General features: G+C 36.3%; 3 protein-coding genes and 1 pseudogene across 3 annotated transcripts; 2 read left to right on the top strand and 2 right to left on the bottom strand.

Annotated features, from left to right (window-relative positions):
- The first annotated feature begins 4,583 nt into the window (after positions 1–4,583).
- On the top strand, positions 4,584–7,548 carry LOC134249115 (putative nuclease HARBI1; annotated as a pseudogene).
- A 2,311-nt stretch (positions 7,549–9,859) lies between these two features.
- Positions 9,860–11,569, top strand: LOC134249111 (putative nuclease HARBI1). Its single transcript, XM_062731462.1, has 2 exons — positions 9,860–10,910; positions 11,112–11,569. Exons 1-2 carry the CDS (start codon positions 9,860–9,862, stop codon positions 11,384–11,386), a joined length of 1,326 nt encoding a protein of 441 aa, XP_062587446.1. The 3' UTR covers positions 11,387–11,569.
- A 180-nt stretch (positions 11,570–11,749) lies between these two features.
- Positions 11,750–13,366, bottom strand: LOC134249110 (uncharacterized). Its single transcript, XM_062731461.1, has 2 exons — positions 12,858–13,366; positions 11,750–12,734 (listed from the first exon to the last, which is right to left on the bottom strand). Exons 1-2 carry the CDS (start codon positions 13,364–13,366, stop codon positions 11,918–11,920), a joined length of 1,326 nt encoding a protein of 441 aa, XP_062587445.1. The 3' UTR covers positions 11,750–11,917.
- A 1,379-nt stretch (positions 13,367–14,745) lies between these two features.
- LOC134249113 (myb/SANT-like DNA-binding domain-containing protein 4) lies at positions 14,746–18,043 on the bottom strand (the record flags this gene model as incomplete). Its single annotated transcript, XM_062731463.1, has 6 exons — positions 14,746–14,903; positions 16,090–16,143; positions 16,384–16,437; positions 16,540–16,692; positions 17,357–17,424; positions 17,835–18,043. Coding segments are annotated over 6 exons (696 nt in total), but the record flags the coding sequence as incomplete, so codon positions are not given.
- Between the last annotated feature and the right edge of the window lie 2,516 nt (positions 18,044–20,559).

The following is a 20,559-nucleotide window of genomic DNA, read 5'->3' as shown; positions in this document are numbered from 1 at the left end:
AATTAAAAATTGTATAGATATGATAAATATTCTGAAGACCTACCGCAAACAATATTGATATCTTCGATCATTAGGAGAGGTATTCTATCTCGATCCCCAAAGACAAGAATGGAAAAAAAAATATCTTGCACTATTTATAATCCATAACTAATTATAGTTCTGATTTTATATAACTTTAATCTCACTGCAGTATAATTTGTAATCAGTAAATATAAGAAAAAACATGGCCCTGATAAACTAAAGTTTCACCTTACTTACATGTTAATTAAGGATTTTCTGCCTGGTTGTGTATAATTCACGACACGACGCGTAAAATGTGAGACAAGAAATAATACAATAAGCTATAATTCCCCCCAGAAAAATTAATTGCAATCCGGCATTTTTTGGTCAGGATTCATGAATATGATTTGAATTAAATTAATACTATCAAAATTATATACATTATTCACACGGACGGAAAAAATCCTCAAGCAATTAAAAGATCATCTTCGAAATCTAATAGGCACATTTGTCGAAAAAGTATATAACACGGATTATACAAGATATGATCTGGAAATTAATACACATCTTGTAAAACATGGAAAACATGATGTATTTTCCTCCTTCATTAAGATATAATCCTTTCAACAGTCGCAGATTAGGATGTTGGTCCATATGGTTCATTCTACCTATACCCACTTTCTGAAAATCAGGTAGGAAAAGGAAACATTTTATGTGGGAATAGGTGTAACTAACTATATAAACATATAACTGGTGTATAAACAGTGATTTATGAACAACTGAAAGGAAAATTGACTTTTTAAAATTCGAAATCAGACTTTTTACTAATATTTTAACTAAATATTCGAAATTATCATTGAATTACTGATAGATGATTTTTCCCGTTTATTTATTTATTGTATTTTCTAAACTTCAGCTATTTTAATGCATTTTTTCATAAATCTTCCCATTTTACGTTTTAAATTTAAGATATAAGAGGGGTTTGTAACCCTTTACTTTCAATAAATTAAATATATTCTGCATTTTTTAAAATATATGTAATGCATATATTTGATTAAAATAAATCATTTTTTCTAAAACTATTTTCTGTCTTCAAATGTACAAAATACAGGTAAATCCAAGATGGAATGTAATTACTGTAATTAAATTATTGTAAAAACATTTATTGTTATTTGCAAGTGGGAAAAGGTGGAATTGAGATTTTTATAAAAAGTGGGAATAGGAAGAAGACCCCGTCCATATAACGCCGTTAGGAGTCCTACTGCGGGACGCAAAGACCGGTCGTGTGGAAGAGACGCGAATAATGCAGTAGAGCTGGAATGTAAACGGTCCATAAATGCTCAATGCCATTGGGTGCTAAGTGAAGGTCTAAATATTGCAGCGAGGACAAATCGAATTCCCACAAATATTTTCTCAAGGGCCTTGTTAAATTTGTTGAAACGAATATAATCCGTTGTAACAAATTTAAGAATTTGCTTAAATAAATTTTATCATTACATGTACAAATTTCAAAATTCCGTTGAAACAGATTTTAATTTTAAAAAATTGTTCAAGAAATTCTTGAATTCGTTATAACGAATTTAAATCTTTTAAACGAATTAAATTCGTTTTAGCAAATTTTTGAATTGTTTCTAACTATAATCAACAAAATTATTGCAGTTATGTTCAAATCCGAAGAAATTTTGAAAGGAGTTAAATTCGTTATTACGAATTTTACAATGCGTTAAATCAAATATAAACAAGCTAGTTCAGAGAATTCGCGTCCCCCGCTTAGGGAAAAAGTCAGCTCCCCCTGACTGAATTTGTAGAATTATTAAATGTATACATGTATACTGAAGGAAATAAAATACATGTATGTCAATATGCATATAAAGATTTGATTGCTTTTTCTTCATTATGTGTATAGAAGATTTTTTCATATGGAATATTTATCACACTGTAATGATGATTTTATAACCTCATAAATTTTTCATTTCACATGCTGAATACTATCATTTATTAAAAAAAAAAAGTATTTAAAAAAAAAAAAAGAAAAAAAAATAACGGTCCCACCGAGATTCGATCCCGGGACCTCTCACATTGGAAGCGAGAGACATAACCACTAGACCACGGAGTCGCTTTACACATTGTGAAGTATATGCAGAACTGAAGTCACATACATGTATATATTCATGTTTTCATGTTCGGTATTCTCAAAATTTTACACAATCCATGGTGTTTGATTTATTTAGCCTTTATTAAACAGTTATAATAGTTGTAATAAGAACATAAAGTCCGCCGAGAACCTGTTTTATACGCAATAACTCTCCTCATGCCCCTGCGCTAAAAATAGCGACATGTAATACTATAAATACTAATAAAACAAACGGGGCGAGGCACTTTGAGAGGGGCGAGAGACGTCCTAGGGAGTTTTGGTATAAAATTACATTGCATCAGCTCAAAATCTTCTTGAAATATCGCCCGGAAATGATAGTGTTACACACAGAGAGAATGTATAAATTTACGACCTTGAACGTTGACCTTTTGACCTCAAAATCAATAGGGGTCTTCTTTAGGCCACAGGGAGTTGTTATGTAAAATTTCATTGCAATAGCTCAAATGGTTCTAGAGATATCGTGTGGAAACGAAAGTGTTTTAACAGACAGAATTTGCTTATTTATGACCTTGACCTTTGACCTTTTGACCTCAAAATCAATAGGGGTCTTCTTTAGTCCATAGGGAGTTGCTATGCTAAATTTCATTGCAAAAGCTCAAAGGGTTCTCGAGATATCGTGTGGAAACAAAAGCGTTACAGACAGACAGAAAGACGGACGGACGGACAAACCCAAATTAATATCCCCCACTTTTCAAGCGGGGGACAAAAAATATTTTTAATAGGTATGGGTCCGAATCGGGCGTCCTTAGAGCGTATAATGTCCTTTCAAACAATAACAAAATATAAATAACAAATGTTTACAATGTATTAGTAATCATCGGGATCTAATGAAAGCGTAACGATTAAGGGTTATTTCTCTTAATCAAAGCATTTAACATATACATTCATTGCACATTTATACTTATTACTCGTAATTCAAGTGTCGCCCGCGTGGCACAGTAGTTAGAGAGTCTGCTTTGGAATGGCGAAGTAAGGAGTTGATCCTCAATTTGCGGGTTCGAATCCCACTGGGGGACGTCAGGACCGGTCCTTCGGATGAGGGAGTGAGGACACATGTCATAGTAGGTGCTGGCACTAAAAACATCCCTCCCTACTCAATGGTCGCAAGTGTCGAATGTAGGACAAAATTTGCAGCTCTCAACCGGCAAGTGGTGGCGTCTCCATATGATTGAAACAATTTCAATCAACATACAGTCAGTCAGTGCATTAATGCAACATTATGCATTTCTTAAGAATGGCTTGGTCAGTTTACGCTTTATCATCCGAGAAGCGGATTATAAAAAGGCGTAAACTGACCCAAACCCGGTTATACTCGAATAATTTGGCCAATAATTAGTTATTCCTTAAAACTTAATTTTGAAATCATTAAACAACTGTTGATGCAAATTTGTGTTGTTTTTCTATGAGTTCAAATTTGCCGCTCAATAATACAACCGTAGTAATGGAAGTGATACCGTAGTAGTGGAAGTGATGAGAAGCGATGGAACTGATATGTAGACCTAGCAGCCATGATGATTGTTTAAATTACATAAGGTGAGATCGAGCTACTGTTTGGAGTAAAAGGTACATTTATTAACTGTGGCATTTTCCATGAATCCAGAGGACTAGAAATGAGGGGATTGAATGGATACAGATGATTCAGCTGGTTGACAAGGATGTGTGTCTTTATACCAAAGCAGATTATACAGAATAATTTGCGTTCCTTTTTGGAAATCAACCAATGAGAGGCTAGAGTTATAAAAACAAAATTAAGTTATTTATTTATAAAATACACTTAAGTTAGACTATTTCAATTACCACTCTATTTAACAAAGTTCATCCCATGAAAAATGAATTTTAAAATCGCAATACTTCACTGGCATCATATTTAGGACTGTAATAACAAATGTTTTCTGCTAAATATATAAATTTTTATTCTTGAAAAAATACAATTTCTACTCAAACCTTTATTCATATTTCTTAAAAATACTGACAAACAGAAAATGAATAAAGTAATAGATGTGGGACTTGCAGTCATGGTCCCCTCTATTAAGCTGAAATGAAAAAATGAACACGAACGCCTATGAAACTAGGAAGTCCATTGAAACAATTGTGAGACAGAACAAACTTGGAACTCAGACATTAGGCTAGGAGGTTATAAACCTTGACTCGGGCTCCAGCTCCAACTCTGGCTCGAATTTAGAGGTTTCGAGTATGGCTCGAAATATTTCATGGTTATAAAACTTGGCTCCAGCTCCGGCTCCAAATCTAGCTCGAAAGCTGTCTCGAAATTTGGAGCCGGAGCACGTTCTCGAAATATAGGTTATAAAACTTTCGAGTACAGAACACATACTCCAAATGGAGTAAGTGTTGCTTAAATCTCGAGTAAGCTTAAGAGCTTACTCGAGATTTCAATTTTGGCTCCAAGTGTCGTCTGCTTCTTCCAAGAATGGCTGCACACAGGCAAGTAGTTCACAGGCAACGCGTTCTGCGTAATTTCCGTGACAGATCAAACCCACTGGAGGAATTGACTGCAGAGGATGTCTTCGCGAGGTACCGTTTTCACCCAGACACTATAATTAATCTCCTGCGTCGACTGCCAGACTTATCATCACCAACGCAGAGGAACATCCCAGTCCCACCCCTCCTTCAAGTGCTAGTGACCCTAAGATTTCTCGGAACAGGTGCTACTCATATCCTAGTTGGTGATGATATCAAGTTATCAAGATCAACAGCTGGGCGATGCATAAGGCGTGTGTCTGCACTCATTGCGGAATTGGCACCACAGTTTATTTCATTTCCTAGAGGAGACCGGGCACGTCAAGTCATGGTGGATTTTCCCACATTTCAGGTTTCTAAAGATTAATATACATTGACTATATAGAAGAACAAATAAATTATGACACAACTAAAGGGAGAAAACTCTTGATCATATCCTTCTTTTCTCTTTCATAAAATCAAAACATTTACCTGTGAGCGTGGGAGGGGTTAAAGGGGGGACTAGATATGCCCCATCTGAAACAAAATTACAAGTATATTATTGCTGCTTTATGGTTTAATTAGTGTTATGTCAATTTAATATTTTTCAAATGACTAAATCATTATATTCTGAAAACAAAACAAATTACAAGTATTGTTCTAATAAATGATTCAATGATTAAGAATACTAGAAGTTAAGAAAATTTTGCAAACCTAATGATTGCTTACATTTTTTGAAGACTTAGGGAAGTTGCAATGAGAAAAACTTGATTTAAGTCAAGTTGGATGTTAATTGTCATTATCTGTATGTGCTAGAGGTTGGTACATCTAAAGGGAAATAATTCTAAGTCTTGTTCTAATGCTACTTAACTTAGAAATCACAGGAGAGTGTTTGTGTTCTAGGTGGGTGGAGTGTGGGAAATCAGTGGGTCAAAATTGAAGATAAGCTTCTAATAAAATTGTCATTGTTATAAATTGTATACAGTACAATAATACCCCTAACAAGAGGCCCAGGGGCCACAGCGCTCACCTGAGCACACCGGCTAGGAAAAAGCAAATATCAGATCAGAAATTAAAGTTTACTGAGGTTGGAGGGGGGGCTTAAATTTTAACCCCCCAGGGGGTCTTGATTTGAACAAACTAGAATCTACACTATCTGAGGATGATTCCGTATAAAATTAAATATCATTCACTAATCATGGCTTTGAAGCACTTGAAAAGGAGATTTTAAAAGATTTCCCTATATATTCTTATGAAAAACTTTGATCGACCATTTTGGCCCCACCCTATCCCGGAGGGTCATGATTTGAACAAATTTGAATCAACGCTACCGGAGGATGATTCCGCATTAGTTTCATCTTTCCTGGCTCAGTGGTTCCTGAGAAGAAGATTTTTAAAGATTTTTTCCCTATATATTCCTATGTAAAACTTTTAATGGCCATTATGGCCCCACCCTATCCCCCCCCAGGGATCATGATTTGAACAAATTTGAATATACACTGATGATTTCACATGAGTTTTATCTTTCTTGTCTCAATGGTTCTTGAGAAGAAGATTTTTGAAGATTTTTTCTATATATTCCTATGTAAATCTTTGATCGGCCATTTTAGCCCCACCCTACCCCCAGGGGTCATGATTTGAACAAATTTTAATCTACACTACCTAAGAATGATGATAATATGAGTATCATCTTTCCTGGCTCAGTGGTTCTTGAGAAGAAGATTTTTTAAAGATGCCATTAATTTTTCTCAAATTCATAATTATCTCCCCTTGGAAAAGGGCGTGACCCTTCATTTGAACAAACTTGAATCCCCTTCACCCAAGGATACTTTGTGCTAAGTTTGGTTGAAATTGGCCCAGTGGTTCTTGAGAAGAAGATGAAAATGTGAAAAGTTTACAACGACAACAACGACTACGACGACAACAACGACAGACAACGGACAACTTTTGATCAGAAAATCTCATTTGAGCCTTCTGCTCAGGTGAGCTAAAAAGACCGTTTCTCATTTTACTATAAATGTATTGTAATGTTAATGAGCCAGATTTTCTTAATCCCTCAATTAACAGGATTTCCAAGAGTTTTGGACTGCATAGATGGAACACATGTAAAAATAACCAAACCATCTGGGCCTCAGGAGGCAGATTTTGTGAACAGAAAGCAGTACCATTCTCTAAATGTCCAGGTACCTTTGCATCAGTTAGAGAATTCACGTATTCTTTTGACATCACCAATAAACCACTAAATACTTCATATGTTTACTGATATTGTAAACTTTGATAAAAATAAACAAACAAGAAAACTTCCTGGGAAATATCATTTTTTCAGTCCCCACTCCCTCATTTCCTTATAGATGGTTTGTGATCCCTCTTTTAAAATCACAAGCATCAGCTGTAACTGGCCAGGGGTTACTCACGACAACAGGATATTTAAAATGTCTGCATTATGTCAGGAATTTGAACAAGGTAGAGGAAACATGCGACTTTTACGATTTACCTACATTCATGGTAGTTAACTGTTTGCAGTGGTGCATACATGCGAGAGACACATTCTAAATGATTTGTTTTTTAGGTGACAATGATGGCCTTCTACTTGGCGATTCGGGTTACCAGTGCCGCCCATTTCTCATGACGCCTTTTGTAAGTCCTGCAAATGAAAGTGAAAAGCGTTACAACAATTCATTATGCAGAATCAGAGTGCTCATAGAGCAGACATTTGGATTCCTGAAAAAAGGTTCCAATGCTTGTATCTCCTTCGTACAAAACCAGATATGTACATAAAAGTTGCAGTTACCCTACACAACTATGGGATAGAGAGGGGTGAGGTGCTGGAAGCCCAGCAGAATGTTGTACAGCAGGTGAATGATGTTGATCCTTGCCCTGCAGGGGGTGATGGGTATGCCATGAGGGCTCACATTGTGAGAACTTTTTTCTCCTAGGTGCCATTATTATGACTCTTTGACTTTTGAATCAATGGTTGATAATTTAATGATATAAATATGTTTCGGACATATACCTCAAATGTACTTGAAAAGTGTGCTGTTAAAGAGAGTACAGATATAAATAATTCTCAAGACAACTTATCAGCAGTTTGTTTATTTATTATTCCTTGACTACTTAAGTAGTCATATGTTAAGTAGTCATATGACTTTTCAAATAACATAGTCAGATAACTTATTACAAAATACAGGATGTAAAGCTCAGAAGGAATATATACATAAATGAAATATCTTCATACACTTGAAGAAAACTTTGCTTGTAGACAATATTTCCAACTAAACATTCCTAAAAAATCCAAAGTGTACAGATGTGAATCCCTAAGTACTTCTGCTTTTTAAAGGAATTTCCTTATATTGCTATGTGAACTCACATTTTTAATTGATAATAATTGTAATACATGTAGTTTATACATGGTAGGTATCAACCTATAATACTTTTTAATATACATGTACACTGTCGTGTACTCATGAAAAAGTGGACATTTTAAAGTAAAGTGGTACTCATCTTCAACCTCCACTTAACTACAAAAACGAAATCTAACTACAAAAACAAAATCTATTCTCCCTAGGAATGTGAGTAAATGCCCCCTTCTCAATGATTAATAAATGTGCACTAAATCTATATTTTGCAATCAATTGAATATACTTGAATGGAATTGGTTTCATTAAATAGGATTGCATGCACAGCTTATTTGTTTAATATCTATACACAAAATACTTTGAAGAAGGAAAAAAAAAACCCTCACATTCTTGTTGAAAATAATTAATCTTTGTTTAAAAACTCGATTAACAAACAAATAAACAAATGAATTCATTTGGGTAAATTACAATTTCGCAAGTGAGTTAAGGCTACATATATAGGTTTCTATGCAAAATATTTAATTAAACCCCATAATTGCTATACATACCGCAAAGAAAATGTTAAGACTTGTTTTCTAATACATTCTTGGTACCTACGATATGCGATAGCCAGTACACATTATGACGTTTTATTATGACTTCATCTACCTTTACTACACAAAATTATAAGAAACATCAATAAAATCGCTTCGGTGCAAGGGCATACCCTACTTTGTTTTAAAGAATCAAGGTATAAAGAGACGCAGAATATACCAAGGATGGAAGATATTGCTGCACAAATGTCGACACGTAATTGTTTAGTTACTTTTCGCAAAGTTCTAAATTGAAACAGGGTAAAAATTCACAGTCCAGTGTAAGTTTCCTAAAATTTGTATCGATTGAAGAAGTGCATAGGATTTGTGCAGCAATTTTATTAATTTTAAGTATATTTTCCTTAATATTATACATTATTTATTTTAAATCAAATAGGATATGCCCTTGCGCTGACGTTGTTTTGTTGATGTGTTTTATTACCTTGAATGGGAAAGAACAATGACGTCATAATGTGCACTTGCATGAATATACTGTGGGTACTAAGAATGTATAAGAAAATCATATTGAACTTTCTCTGGGCATAAAATATACAATTCATGCATTTTTATTAGCTCATTTGCATAGAAAAACCCATATTTAGCATTAACTCACTTGCGTTTTACATTTGCAAATGTTTTCCTTTATATAACACTACTGAAAGCAATGCGTATCTATAACTGTATAAATACAGGTAGGGGTCAAGAGGTCAAGGATGTGCGTATGGATAAACGTTTGACGTAATTTCTCAGTGACGTCTTAAAGGGTTGACGCGTATTCAGTGGATTAAATAAATGCCGTTGGATTTGAAAAATAATGCATTTCACACGTTAAAAATCACAATCAGGCAAATATAAAGTATGAATAAGTCACAAATGTAAATACACCGGTAATGCTACGTTTACACTATGTTCCCGTCAGCCACGGTAGCCCCGTTTGCCCGAAACGTAGTGCGCCGTGAGATTTTGGTTATTTTTCCCTCTATATCCAAGTCTTGACGAGTTCTTTTGCGGTCTTCTACGGTCTTCTACGGAATCCGTGATGGGCCGTAGGAAGAAGTTGCCGTGGAGTCCCGGAGGCTCCACGGCGAACTACGGTTCTGCCACGTATGCCAGCACGTTCCCCCCAGGCCTCTTACGTTCTGATAGGTCCCCTCTCGTTTCTTGCGTTCTTATGAAGTTCTTATACGTTTCTCACGTTCTGTCAAGTCTTTCTACGTATGAAACATGAACGTTGGGAAACTATGGATCACGTTTATACCAGAGAAGGTCTCCGCATAACCAGCAACAATCATTGTATCATGACCCTTCGAAGATAAAACATGAATTCCCAAGACGAAGATTTTATTTTTGCGTGTTTGTTGGGTTCATACCTAAAATCACTTCGAAATGAAGAGAACCAGCAGCAGGTACAGAGAGGGAATGCAGGAATGAGACGAATAAGACGGATGAGAAGGCGGAGATCCATATGGGTTCGGAATTGGTTGTCCGAAGACAGAAGGCAACAGATGGGTCACTACTCAACATTTATAACCAGGGAACTCCGAATGGAAGATGTTAACTCATTCACAAACTACCTGAGGATGCCTCCAGATCTCTTCAACGAGATCCTGGAAAGAGTTACACCATATATACAGAGACGAGACACTAGGTTTCGCGCAGCCCTACCACCTGGTCTGAAGCTGTCAGTGTGTCTAAGGCATTTGGCCACTGGTGACAATTACTCGTCACTCTCGTACGCATTCAGGACCAGTAAAGCAGCCATATGCCATATGGTACCAGAGGTGTGTAAGGCCATAGTGGCAGCCTACAAGGATGAAGCATTCGCCGTGCCTGTGACGCCTGATGAGTGGAGAGCCCTCGCCCGTGATTTTGAAGACAAGTGGAATGTTCCTCATGCAGTGGCAGCTCTAGACGGAAAACATATTGCTATTAGCAAGCCACCAAACACAGGCTCGTTGTACCACAATTACAAAGGGTTTTTCAGTATCCCTCTCCTCGCCTTAGTGGATGCCCAGTATCGTTTCATATGGATCGAAGTAGGTGGAGTTGGACACATGTCCGATGCTCAAATCTATAATGACTCGGAGCTCAGTGAACTTTTGCAAGACGGCCAAATAGGTTTGCCTCCACCATGTCCTCTGCCCAACGATGACCAGAACCAGGACATCCCTTACTTCATCCTAGGTGACGACGCATTCGCCTTACGAACTTACCTGATGAAGCCATATGGGAGAAGAGCAATGCCAAAAGAACAACTTATCTTCAACTATCGGATCTCGCGTGGAAGACGAGTGGTTGAGAATGCGTTCGGTATCCTAGCAAAGCGCTTCAGATGCTTCCTTGGAACTTTGGAACAGAAACCAGATACAGGTTATTATCATTCTACTGCGCCAGTGTTTCAATGAATAGTTGCAATTACATGTACAATTACTTTATTTTTATGATAAATGTGAAGAAATAGTTAGTTAATACTAATAATTATTTGGAATGTACTGAATACAGATTTCGTGCATGTATGATTAAATAACCCTAACCCTAACCCTGATTAAATACATTTGGATTTCATTACAGTGCGAGACATCGTTGAGGCTGCTGTTGTTCTTCACAACCTCTTGAGAAGAAGGGCCCCAGTCTTGTCAGTGAATGAGGTAGACCATGAAGATGAGGAACACAATCTGATCCCTGGCAACTGGAGAGATGATGTTCAATGGCAGGAAGTGGACGCACCACCAACAGGAAGGAACCGAGACACTCTGGATGCGAAACAACAACGGGAATATTTGGAAAGATACTTCAATTCCCCTGCTGGTGCTGTAGAGTGGCAAGACAGAATTATCACCCTCTAGTGAAGGGCAGTTCATATAAACAAACACGACTCTTAATGTGAACAAAACATTCTTCCGAAGTGCAAATGGTTGTATATATTATGCAATAAATGGTTAAAATTGTTGAACTTGTTTTACTAAACAAAAACTAATGAGTACTTCCCGCATGTGGATATGGGTTTTTGTTATTTTTCGTAACTGTTCATTATTGACTGTGCATTACACTTGTTGGCATTGTTTTGGCTTTTCAAAAGTTTTGGTTGAGCACTGCAGAAGAAGATATTTTTTTCCGGAAAGTGCATCTGAGACCATTACATCAAAACTGGTATCAATGTGTCTTACTGTTTATCACAGATTCAACTTAGATAAGGAGGGGGGTTTGGTTTAATTTACGATTAACACATTAAGGTCATCTACGGACATTGCCAGTTTTGGAATTGTAGGGTAACCGGAGTACCCGGAATACTCCTGCTATGGTAAGAGTAAACAACTAAGACAGACAAGTTTGCATGTATTTATTTTCTGAAAAATACAAACGCATTCAGAAGAACTTTACTGGTTTGGTCTGCACTGGTCGTCGTCCTCTGCCTGACGGATCTGATTCAGCAAGGAGAAGAAGGAACCTGAGGCAGAGGCGGTCATTTGGTTAGGCGCGATGTCTTGAACTTCGGTAGCTGGCGTCGATTGCTGTGATTGTTGTAGGTTTCCAGTCACGGGCCTTTGACATGCGATGTTCATATGAGGGAACTGCTCTTGTACCCACGGACGATCCATCGAGTGCCAGAGATCAGGTGGGTTCGTCACCTCAACAGGCCACTGGGAGGGGGGTGGCTGCCATTGCCTGACCAGAGACTCACTTAGACGACTATCAAAACGCTGGGCTGGAGGTTCTTCGTAAGAGGTACAGGGTTGCTGACGATTAGCTGGGCCAGGCTGTTGCAGTTGTACCGGTCGAAATAGCAGGCGGTCTGCTTCGTTCTGGGACTCGTGTAAAATTGCCATTATTCTTGCTTCTGCTGTACGTCGGATCCGTGTTGGAAGGCTGCGCAGACTTCCATCAACGTAGGAACCACAGGCAGTGGTTGGTAGCGCCTGACCCTGCCGATTCTCCAGGAAGGTTTCCAGGAGGCCCATCATGCGGTCCGTTTTGCCTGGGGCTGTAGACAACGTATTTGTATACGTTTGATTGCAAGCAGGTGGTGTAGGGGTATCAGTTGGGTCGTCTTCCGAAGCTTCAGAAGAAGCCCCAACAGGGGGAGCTATAGTAGCATCAGCAGCAGGTCGAAGTCGGGCAGTGAAGCTCGCCACGGTCCTTCTGGGCATCTGAGTGATGTGCTCTAACAGGAACTGGAAGCGCTGCCATATCCACCTGTTGACATAGAAAATGGATCTTTTGAAAATGCATGTGATTATATGTTTAAGTACAGTTTCAGTAAGGTTGTCTTTGCGAATAATTTTAGTAGTAAAATCTTATAAAAGGGGTACAACTTACAGTTCGGTTGCAGTGAAGTGTTCTGCAGCTTGCCTGGACTTGGTGACTGTTTTCTTCAGCTTTCCGAACTTGGTGCGCATGCTGTCATACCAGGTCTTTAGTTCCATGGGCATACGTTCCATCTTTCTTGCCTGCTCTGTCCACAGCCTGTCTTTTGCTGCCGAGTCCTTGTAACCAGCCAGTCTTTTGGAGTACAGTGTGGGATTCTGCTGTAGGAAGTCAATGATCAGCTCCTTCTCATCCTCCGAAAACGAGGTGACAAGCCTGGGGGCTGCCCTCTTCCTCGTGGGTGCGTCTCCTTCGGCTTCCTCCGACTCTGGTTCAATTTCTTGATCAGGTACCAGATCAACAGCTGCAACAATTTCTTGATCAGGTACCGGATCAACAGCTGCAACACGCTCCTCTTCATTTGGCGGCGCTAAATCATTATTAGCATGTTCAGGCTGCTTCTCCTCTACTGGTAATTTTGGAAGACCGGCTGCTTTCCTACCTCTTTTCTTCGGTGGCATAGCTTGAGTTAACTTCTCAGTTGTTCAGACTCGAATGAAACTTCTTTGCAGTGTCCGGCTTTTATATGATTCCTCTCAGACCGCGTGCGCCGTGTCAGACCGTAGTAGAACGCAACGCACCGGGACCATAAACCGTAACATGCCGGGACGAACCGCGATTGAACGCGAGGAAACGGCTACCATACACCCTAGTTTGCCGTGAGGACCGTGATGAAACGTGGCAGAACGTGATAAAACGGAAAACAACCGTGAACTAGCCGTGGCAGAACGCGGACTAAACTCAGCAAAACGTCTCAAAACGTGAATGGACCGTGAGATGAATGGAAATATACATTCTCCCGTCCCACTGCGGACTGCCTCCAAGTTCTGTTACGGTCTATTACGTGCTGTTGCGTTTTGTTGCGTTTATTCCGTTTTACTACGACCTACTAAGTTTCACATCTGCAACGTGGCCGCCGTGGCAAATTTTTTGACAGTTTAAAAATCTGGCACGGCATCCACGGCAATTGCGATGAGTTACGTTTGCCCATCCCGTTGCCCCAAGTTTTCTCATGTCCGTCCCGTTTTTTCCACGGTGGCCTGAAACGTGATTGCCGTGGCTGCCGGGAACATAGTGTAAACGTAGCATAAGTAATAAGGTATCATTTTAAAACATCTATTGGGCTATAAATACGGGTTGGTACGAGATTAAATTCATTATGGAATTTAATCTTGTGACCAACCCGTATTTATATCCCGATAGATGTTTAAAAATGATACCTTATTTCTTAATTCAAATGACATAATTATCAAGATAGATTTTGAATATTAGAGCAAAATTTTAAAGTTTCAAAAAATTTCATTTGAGAAAAAATGTGGCCATACATGTATATACAGCATATATTTGAACTACCTGAAGTTAAGGTCAAGATCTAGTAAAGAGCTTTATATTAACATAGAATTTTGGTGTAATGGTGGCATTTGAAAAAAACAAAAACAAAACATGTGCATCTCCTTTTCTGCTTCTAATAATTACAACAGTACAATGAATTTTAATGGATTTTTTAAACAATCAAGGCTTAAGAAAATTTTCGCGGTAACTGAAATTAATTAAAATTGACTTCAGTCTAAAAATTTATCAAAAATATTAAAATATGATTTTCCAAACAATTGCCAATCTTACAGTGTTTGAAAGCTAAGGATTCTGAGATCAGATTCGAGTAAAATTTCAGTAACAAAAATATTTTCCCTCTTATTAAATGGACAAAACTTTTGGTTTTTGTATCATATTGTTACTTTACATGACTACTTTTGGGTAATAAGATAACCTGGAAGAAGAATCTCTCCTTAACTTATTTACTAGATCTTGACCTTAAGGCTCAGATAAACTCAATTTCATGTCATAAAATCTGTTTTGTTTCTATCAATTTAATTTCCTTCTCAATCTTAATCATTTCCAACTCTAATTTTCTTTGTTCTAGCCGAATTCTCTTTGTGTCCTCCAAGATGTTCTCCTTCCTCTCATCTATCTTCCTTTTCTCGCTGACTTTACTAGTACCTTAAAAATAAAACAAATATTTCCAGTGGTAGATAAGTTTAACAAATTCAATTTTATACCTTTAGGTTTGAAAATATATTATTTCATTGGTTTAAAACTTTGAGTGCATATGTTGTAAATAAGTCTCAAATATAAATGCAAGTAGTTACTAGTTATCACTTTTAAACCTTCAGGCTTAATGGGATTTGGTGACAAGAACAACCCTTATTTACATCCAAACAAAAGAAAAAAACAAGATGTGTTTGTGAAACACTATGGCCCAGCGGCAACAAAGATTGGAAAAGCTGTTTTTAGAATACAGGTCACAGTCAAGGTCATAAGGTCATTGACCTTTGTGTCATTTAAAGAACTTAATTAGTGGAGTATGCATGCCAAATATGAAGTCTGTATCTCCTGCAGTTCAAAAGTTATTGCAAAAGTTTGATAAAGATATTTTTAGCATAAAGGTCACAGTCAAGGTCACATGGTCATTGACCTTGGTGTCATTTGAAAGAACCTAATTAGTGTAGTATGTGTACCAAATATGAATTCTCTATCTCTCATGGTTCAAAAGTTATGGCAAAGGTTAATGTTGACAACAGGCAGACAGACAAACAGATAAACAGACAAACAGACAGGACAAACACAATATACGCCCCAGACCTACCGATCAAAGCGCATAATAATACCTTATTTGTTAAAGAAACTAGTCTGGTCCTTATGTACTTGTGAACACATATCCCCATCTTTTCTGCTCATTTTTTTTTCAGGTTTATATGGCATACTTAGTGCAGGAATTAAATTCATTCCTCTTTCATTTCTCTTTATAGAGATGGGACCCATCATCTGCATAAATTTACATTTCACAAGTATTTTGCTTATAAAGAATGTGAGAAGTTTTACAAATTTTGAGATCATTTCCAAAATTTATAAATATTTCATATGCGATTGAAAATTTGTCCTAAGTTTAGGTCTGTTTCATGATCCTGGGGCCAGGTGATCAGAAAAGCTCTAGGCCCAGGGGCCATAAAAGTTAGATGAACTCACTTTGGTCTAAGTCTCACTTTTCTAGTATCAATTCCTTTGTTTAGTAAAAATGAGATTGAGATTAAAAGTGAGCTTTTCTTAAGTTTTATGCTCCCGAAGCCAGAACTTACTGCTAAGGTGTGCTAAAAAGGTGCAACCTTGTTCAAACAAGTTATCTTACTTCCACTTTCTTTATCTTTTGGAGTGTCAGTCCTTGAAGATGTCTGTGATGCTGCTAATATATAAAGGAAAAATTTAATGCTTGCAAACTAAGATTAAAAAAAATGAAGCATTTGAGTATCATTTAATTTCCAGTCACCATTCATACATCCCTTTCCGACTCAAACTGATTTACAGTTGCAACACTCATTGTTTTTAAGAGAAATATATAAGTATTAATTATATTGCCATTTTATTTTAAGAAGAAAGTGGGTACGTGTATATGTATGTGTTTAATATTTTCAAAATTACTCACATCTGACATCCTGACTTTCCTCGCACTCTTTGCTATCGGTAGTTAAAACTAAGACTGAAATGAAAACAAGAGTCTAGTAGTGATCAACATTCATATACTCTATTGTTAAGTAAGATAGTTATAATGTACAGATTACATGTTTCTTGTCTTCCTTACCATCTCTGTCAAAACCTGCTTCTAGGCCAAAAATGCTGGGCCTTTCATCCTGTCTCTGAAGAAGCACCTCCTCTGCCTCTGACAGTTCCACTTCAGCTTGTCCGTCACCTGTCTTTCTGCATTCTTTCTTTAAGAAATCTGTTTTTTCTTTGGCTGTTGAAAGAAAAAACATACTACAGCTATATGTGGCATGTCTGAGCTTTAAAAATAAAAAATACAAGATTTATTAGTGTACATGAGCAAGATATTTTTGTTATTTACATTCAAATTAAAATTTTCACCAGTTTTGAACTTAAATTACCCTAGGTATATACTAAATAGTAAATTGACTTAAAACTTGTTTGATATTTAAATGCCGAGTCAGTAAATAAATTGGTTGTTGTTTTAAATTTCTCATATCTACTGTGTATGAAGCGGTCGATTTAAATTGTGTAGTTTACAGAAAATCCTATCATTACATAAAGTAATTATATCAAAAAACTTATAAAAAATATGTCATATATTACTTTAACTATAATAATAACCTAGATTATAAAGAATTTACCGGTACTACTTGACAACATTTTACATAGTCATATGTACTGTGAAATGTGTATTTGATTCAAAAACATACAAATTCTATAAACTTGCATTATACTGTTGGATTGAATGGTTGAAAACTTAAACTGAAGTCAGTGAAAGTACAACATTCTCTTTTTTTACTAAAATTCTTACTGAGAATGGACTTATATAAACTAATTTTGCAAACTTATTTAGATCTAGCTGACATTTATGTGTTTAGAACACATACGTGTATGCAGGAATTAGATACACTTACTCCTTTGTTTAGCATTGTTGTACTTTTTTCTGCACTCTTCTGGCGTTCGCTTGCTGTTAGTGAATTGTCTACAAAAACAAAGACTTAAACATAAAACTTATGTCTTTGTTTTTCTTTTTTTCTGTTTCTTTTTGTTTATAAAATTATTTTTATTGGCCTCAATCATAAGCTATGGCTTAATTAAAAAAAAAGCATCATATAATAATATTGAATTACATTATTTTGTGCACAAAAGATAAACATATAAATTGAATATTAACACATGTCACATGAAAAGTACATTTCAAACACACTGTGATTTGAAGATTTTCGCAAGTATTTTTAGACAAAATGATAAACAATCAATCTTATTTCGTCTAAACCCTATAACACAGTATTTATTTAGAAAGCCAGGCCAGATCATTTCCACTTTGACTTTCTTGAATATTATATCAATTTAAATAAATAATAGTTTGTACAAGTAGGAAAAATTCCTTACGCATTTAAAACATCTGCTACTTCCCCCCAGCCCTGCCTCCGCTTAGCCTGTCCCGATTTCGCCCCCGTGCCTTTAAAATCACCGAATAGGGCGTCTTCGCCATATAGAACGGCTGAAATCAGTCTTGTCTCCTCGTCTGGGGACCACTTTGTTCTTGCTTTTTTCTCACAAACCTCTTTCGAGGACAGGAGTTTCTCTATATCTTTTTTCTGCCATGTTAGATTTTTTACATAGGCCTATAGTCTGCTGTGTATATGCAGACGATATTGTACTTTGTCGTCGGTTACAAAGTAACCAATACAACCCTTTACGTTTTACAGAAATCATATGTAATTTCATAAGAATTTTTTAGAAAAATATAGCTTAAAACGTTTTAAAGTAATATACGCTATAACGTGCGCCATTTTAAAATACGGCTGGAAATTTATATATTTTGTTTACCAATAAAAGTTACGAAAATGCTGTAAATTACACCATTTAAATAAAATTCGTTATAAAGTTATCAAATTATAATTATTTATTATCCTGCAAGGAGAATAATGTCTATTTTTAAGTAAATCTACCACGTGACGCCGTCGCTACTTTTAGATTGATAAACAAACACGGCGTCAAGAAAACGAGGTAAGCCCTTTGAGATACAACTCACTTTTGACATGGATGGCGTGTTACTATTAATATAACTTATCTTTAAATGTAATCAGTATCAAAAATCTATACTCTGTTATGACGCATATTAACCTTTTATTAATAATTGTTGTCAAAATGCAACGTACCTCGTTGTCTATAATTTCCCGTGGACATACGTGTCTATATTTAGACCTACTGTTTACGCACTTCCTTTATCAATATTCATGAAAAGACTGAATTCTTGATTGCAGATATTGCTTTATTGTTCTGTTATTACAACGAGTTTTATAGTTAAATTTTGTGGAAATATTATTTTTTCATTACACTTTATGTGTTTCAAATCATTTAATCATTTTGTTTCACATACAAATCGGCATCCATACGGCGTATATTACTTTAATGGAAAATAAACAAATGAACTCACCACTATACCCATTGGAATACTGCCACAAATCACCAGCGTAAATATTACATGGGCGCCGCCATTACTGAAGAGTTCCAAAAAGACCGCTTGTGTAATTGAAAAAAAGTCCGAATTCGTACTCATAAAATTCGAGTACGTACTCCTAGAAGTACGAACTCGAAAATTTTTATAACCTAAGATTTTGATCTCGTACTCCTAGGAGTACAATTTTTAGTTGGAGCCAGAGTTGGAGCTGGAGCCCGAGTCAAGGTTTATAAACTCCTAGCCAGGGGTACATGTAGGATCATCTTTCATATTTCCTGACTTTTGAATTCAACATGTAAAGTTCTTTGAACTCGCAATATCTTTGACAATTTCATTGCATGTATCTGAATGAAAATTACTGAAATACATTCTGGCCTATTTATTTGAAGTTTAAGTATTTGCTTGTTTTCATTTGTTAGCTCTACTGGTCAGAGACCAGAAGAGCTTATGCGATAGTAAGGTGTCCGTCGTCAGTCCGTCTGTCTGTCTGTCCGTCTGTAAACAATTTTTCAAAACGCTACTCCTCCTACAGTTTTGGTCTGATTTCAATATAACTTGGCACACAAGTAGACTACACTAAGATACATAAAATAGTGCATCGGTTTTTGATTTCGATGAACGGTGTTGCTATGGTTACTAAAAATAGAATTTTCTTTGAAATTCCTTTAAAACGCTACTCCTCCTACAGTTTTGGTCTGATTTCAATATTACTTGGCACACAAGTAGACTACACTAAGATACATAAAATAGTGCATCGGTTTTTGATTTCGATGAAGGGTGTTGCCATGGTTACTAAAAATAGAATTTTCTTTGAAATTTCTTTAAAACGCTACTCCTCCTACAGTTTTGATTTGATTTCCATATTACTTGGCACACAAGTAGACTACACTAAGATACATAAAATAGTGCATCGGTTTTTGATTTCGATGAACGGTGTTGCCATGGTTACTAAAAATAGAATTTTCTTTGAAATTCCTTTAAAATGCTACTCCTCCTACAGTTTTGATTTGATTTCAATATTACTTGGCACACAAGTAGACTATACTAAGATACATTAAATAGTGCATTGGTTTTTGATTTCGATGAACAGTGTTGCCATGGTTACTAATAATAGAATTTTCTTTGAAATTCCTTTAAAATGCTACTCCTCCTACAGTTTTGATTTGATTTCAATATTACCTGGCACACAAGTAGACTATACTAAGATACATTAAATGGTGCATCGGTTTTTGATTTCGTTGAACGGTGTTGCCATGGTTACTAAAAATAGAATTTTCTTTGAAATTCCTTTAAAATGCTCCTCCTTTTACAGTTTTGGTCTGATTTCAATATTACGTAACACACAAGTAGACTACACTAAGATACATAAAATAGTGCATTTGTTTTTTATTTTGATGAACAGTCTTGCCATGGTTGCTGAAAATAGAATTTTCTTTGAAATTTCTTTAAAACGCTACTCCTCCTACAGTTTTGGTCTGATTTCAATATTACTTGGCACACAAGTAGACTATACTAAGATATATAAAATAGTGCATTGGATTTTACTTTCGATGAACGATGTTGCCATGGTTACTCAAAATTGAATTTTCTTTGAAATTCCTTTAAAACGCTAGTCATCCTACAGTTTTGGTCTGATGGCAATGGCTTCTT

Source organism: Saccostrea cucullata, unplaced genomic scaffold (genome assembly GCF_032062105.1).
Source record: "Saccostrea cucullata isolate Sc308-1 unplaced genomic scaffold, CSIRO_AGI_Scuc_v1 ctg2707, whole genome shotgun sequence".
Lineage (NCBI taxonomy): Eukaryota > Metazoa > Mollusca > Bivalvia > Ostreida > Ostreidae > Saccostrea > Saccostrea cuccullata.
Note: the sequence above shows the minus strand (reverse complement) of the source record. Positions and strands in the feature narration are given on the sequence as shown.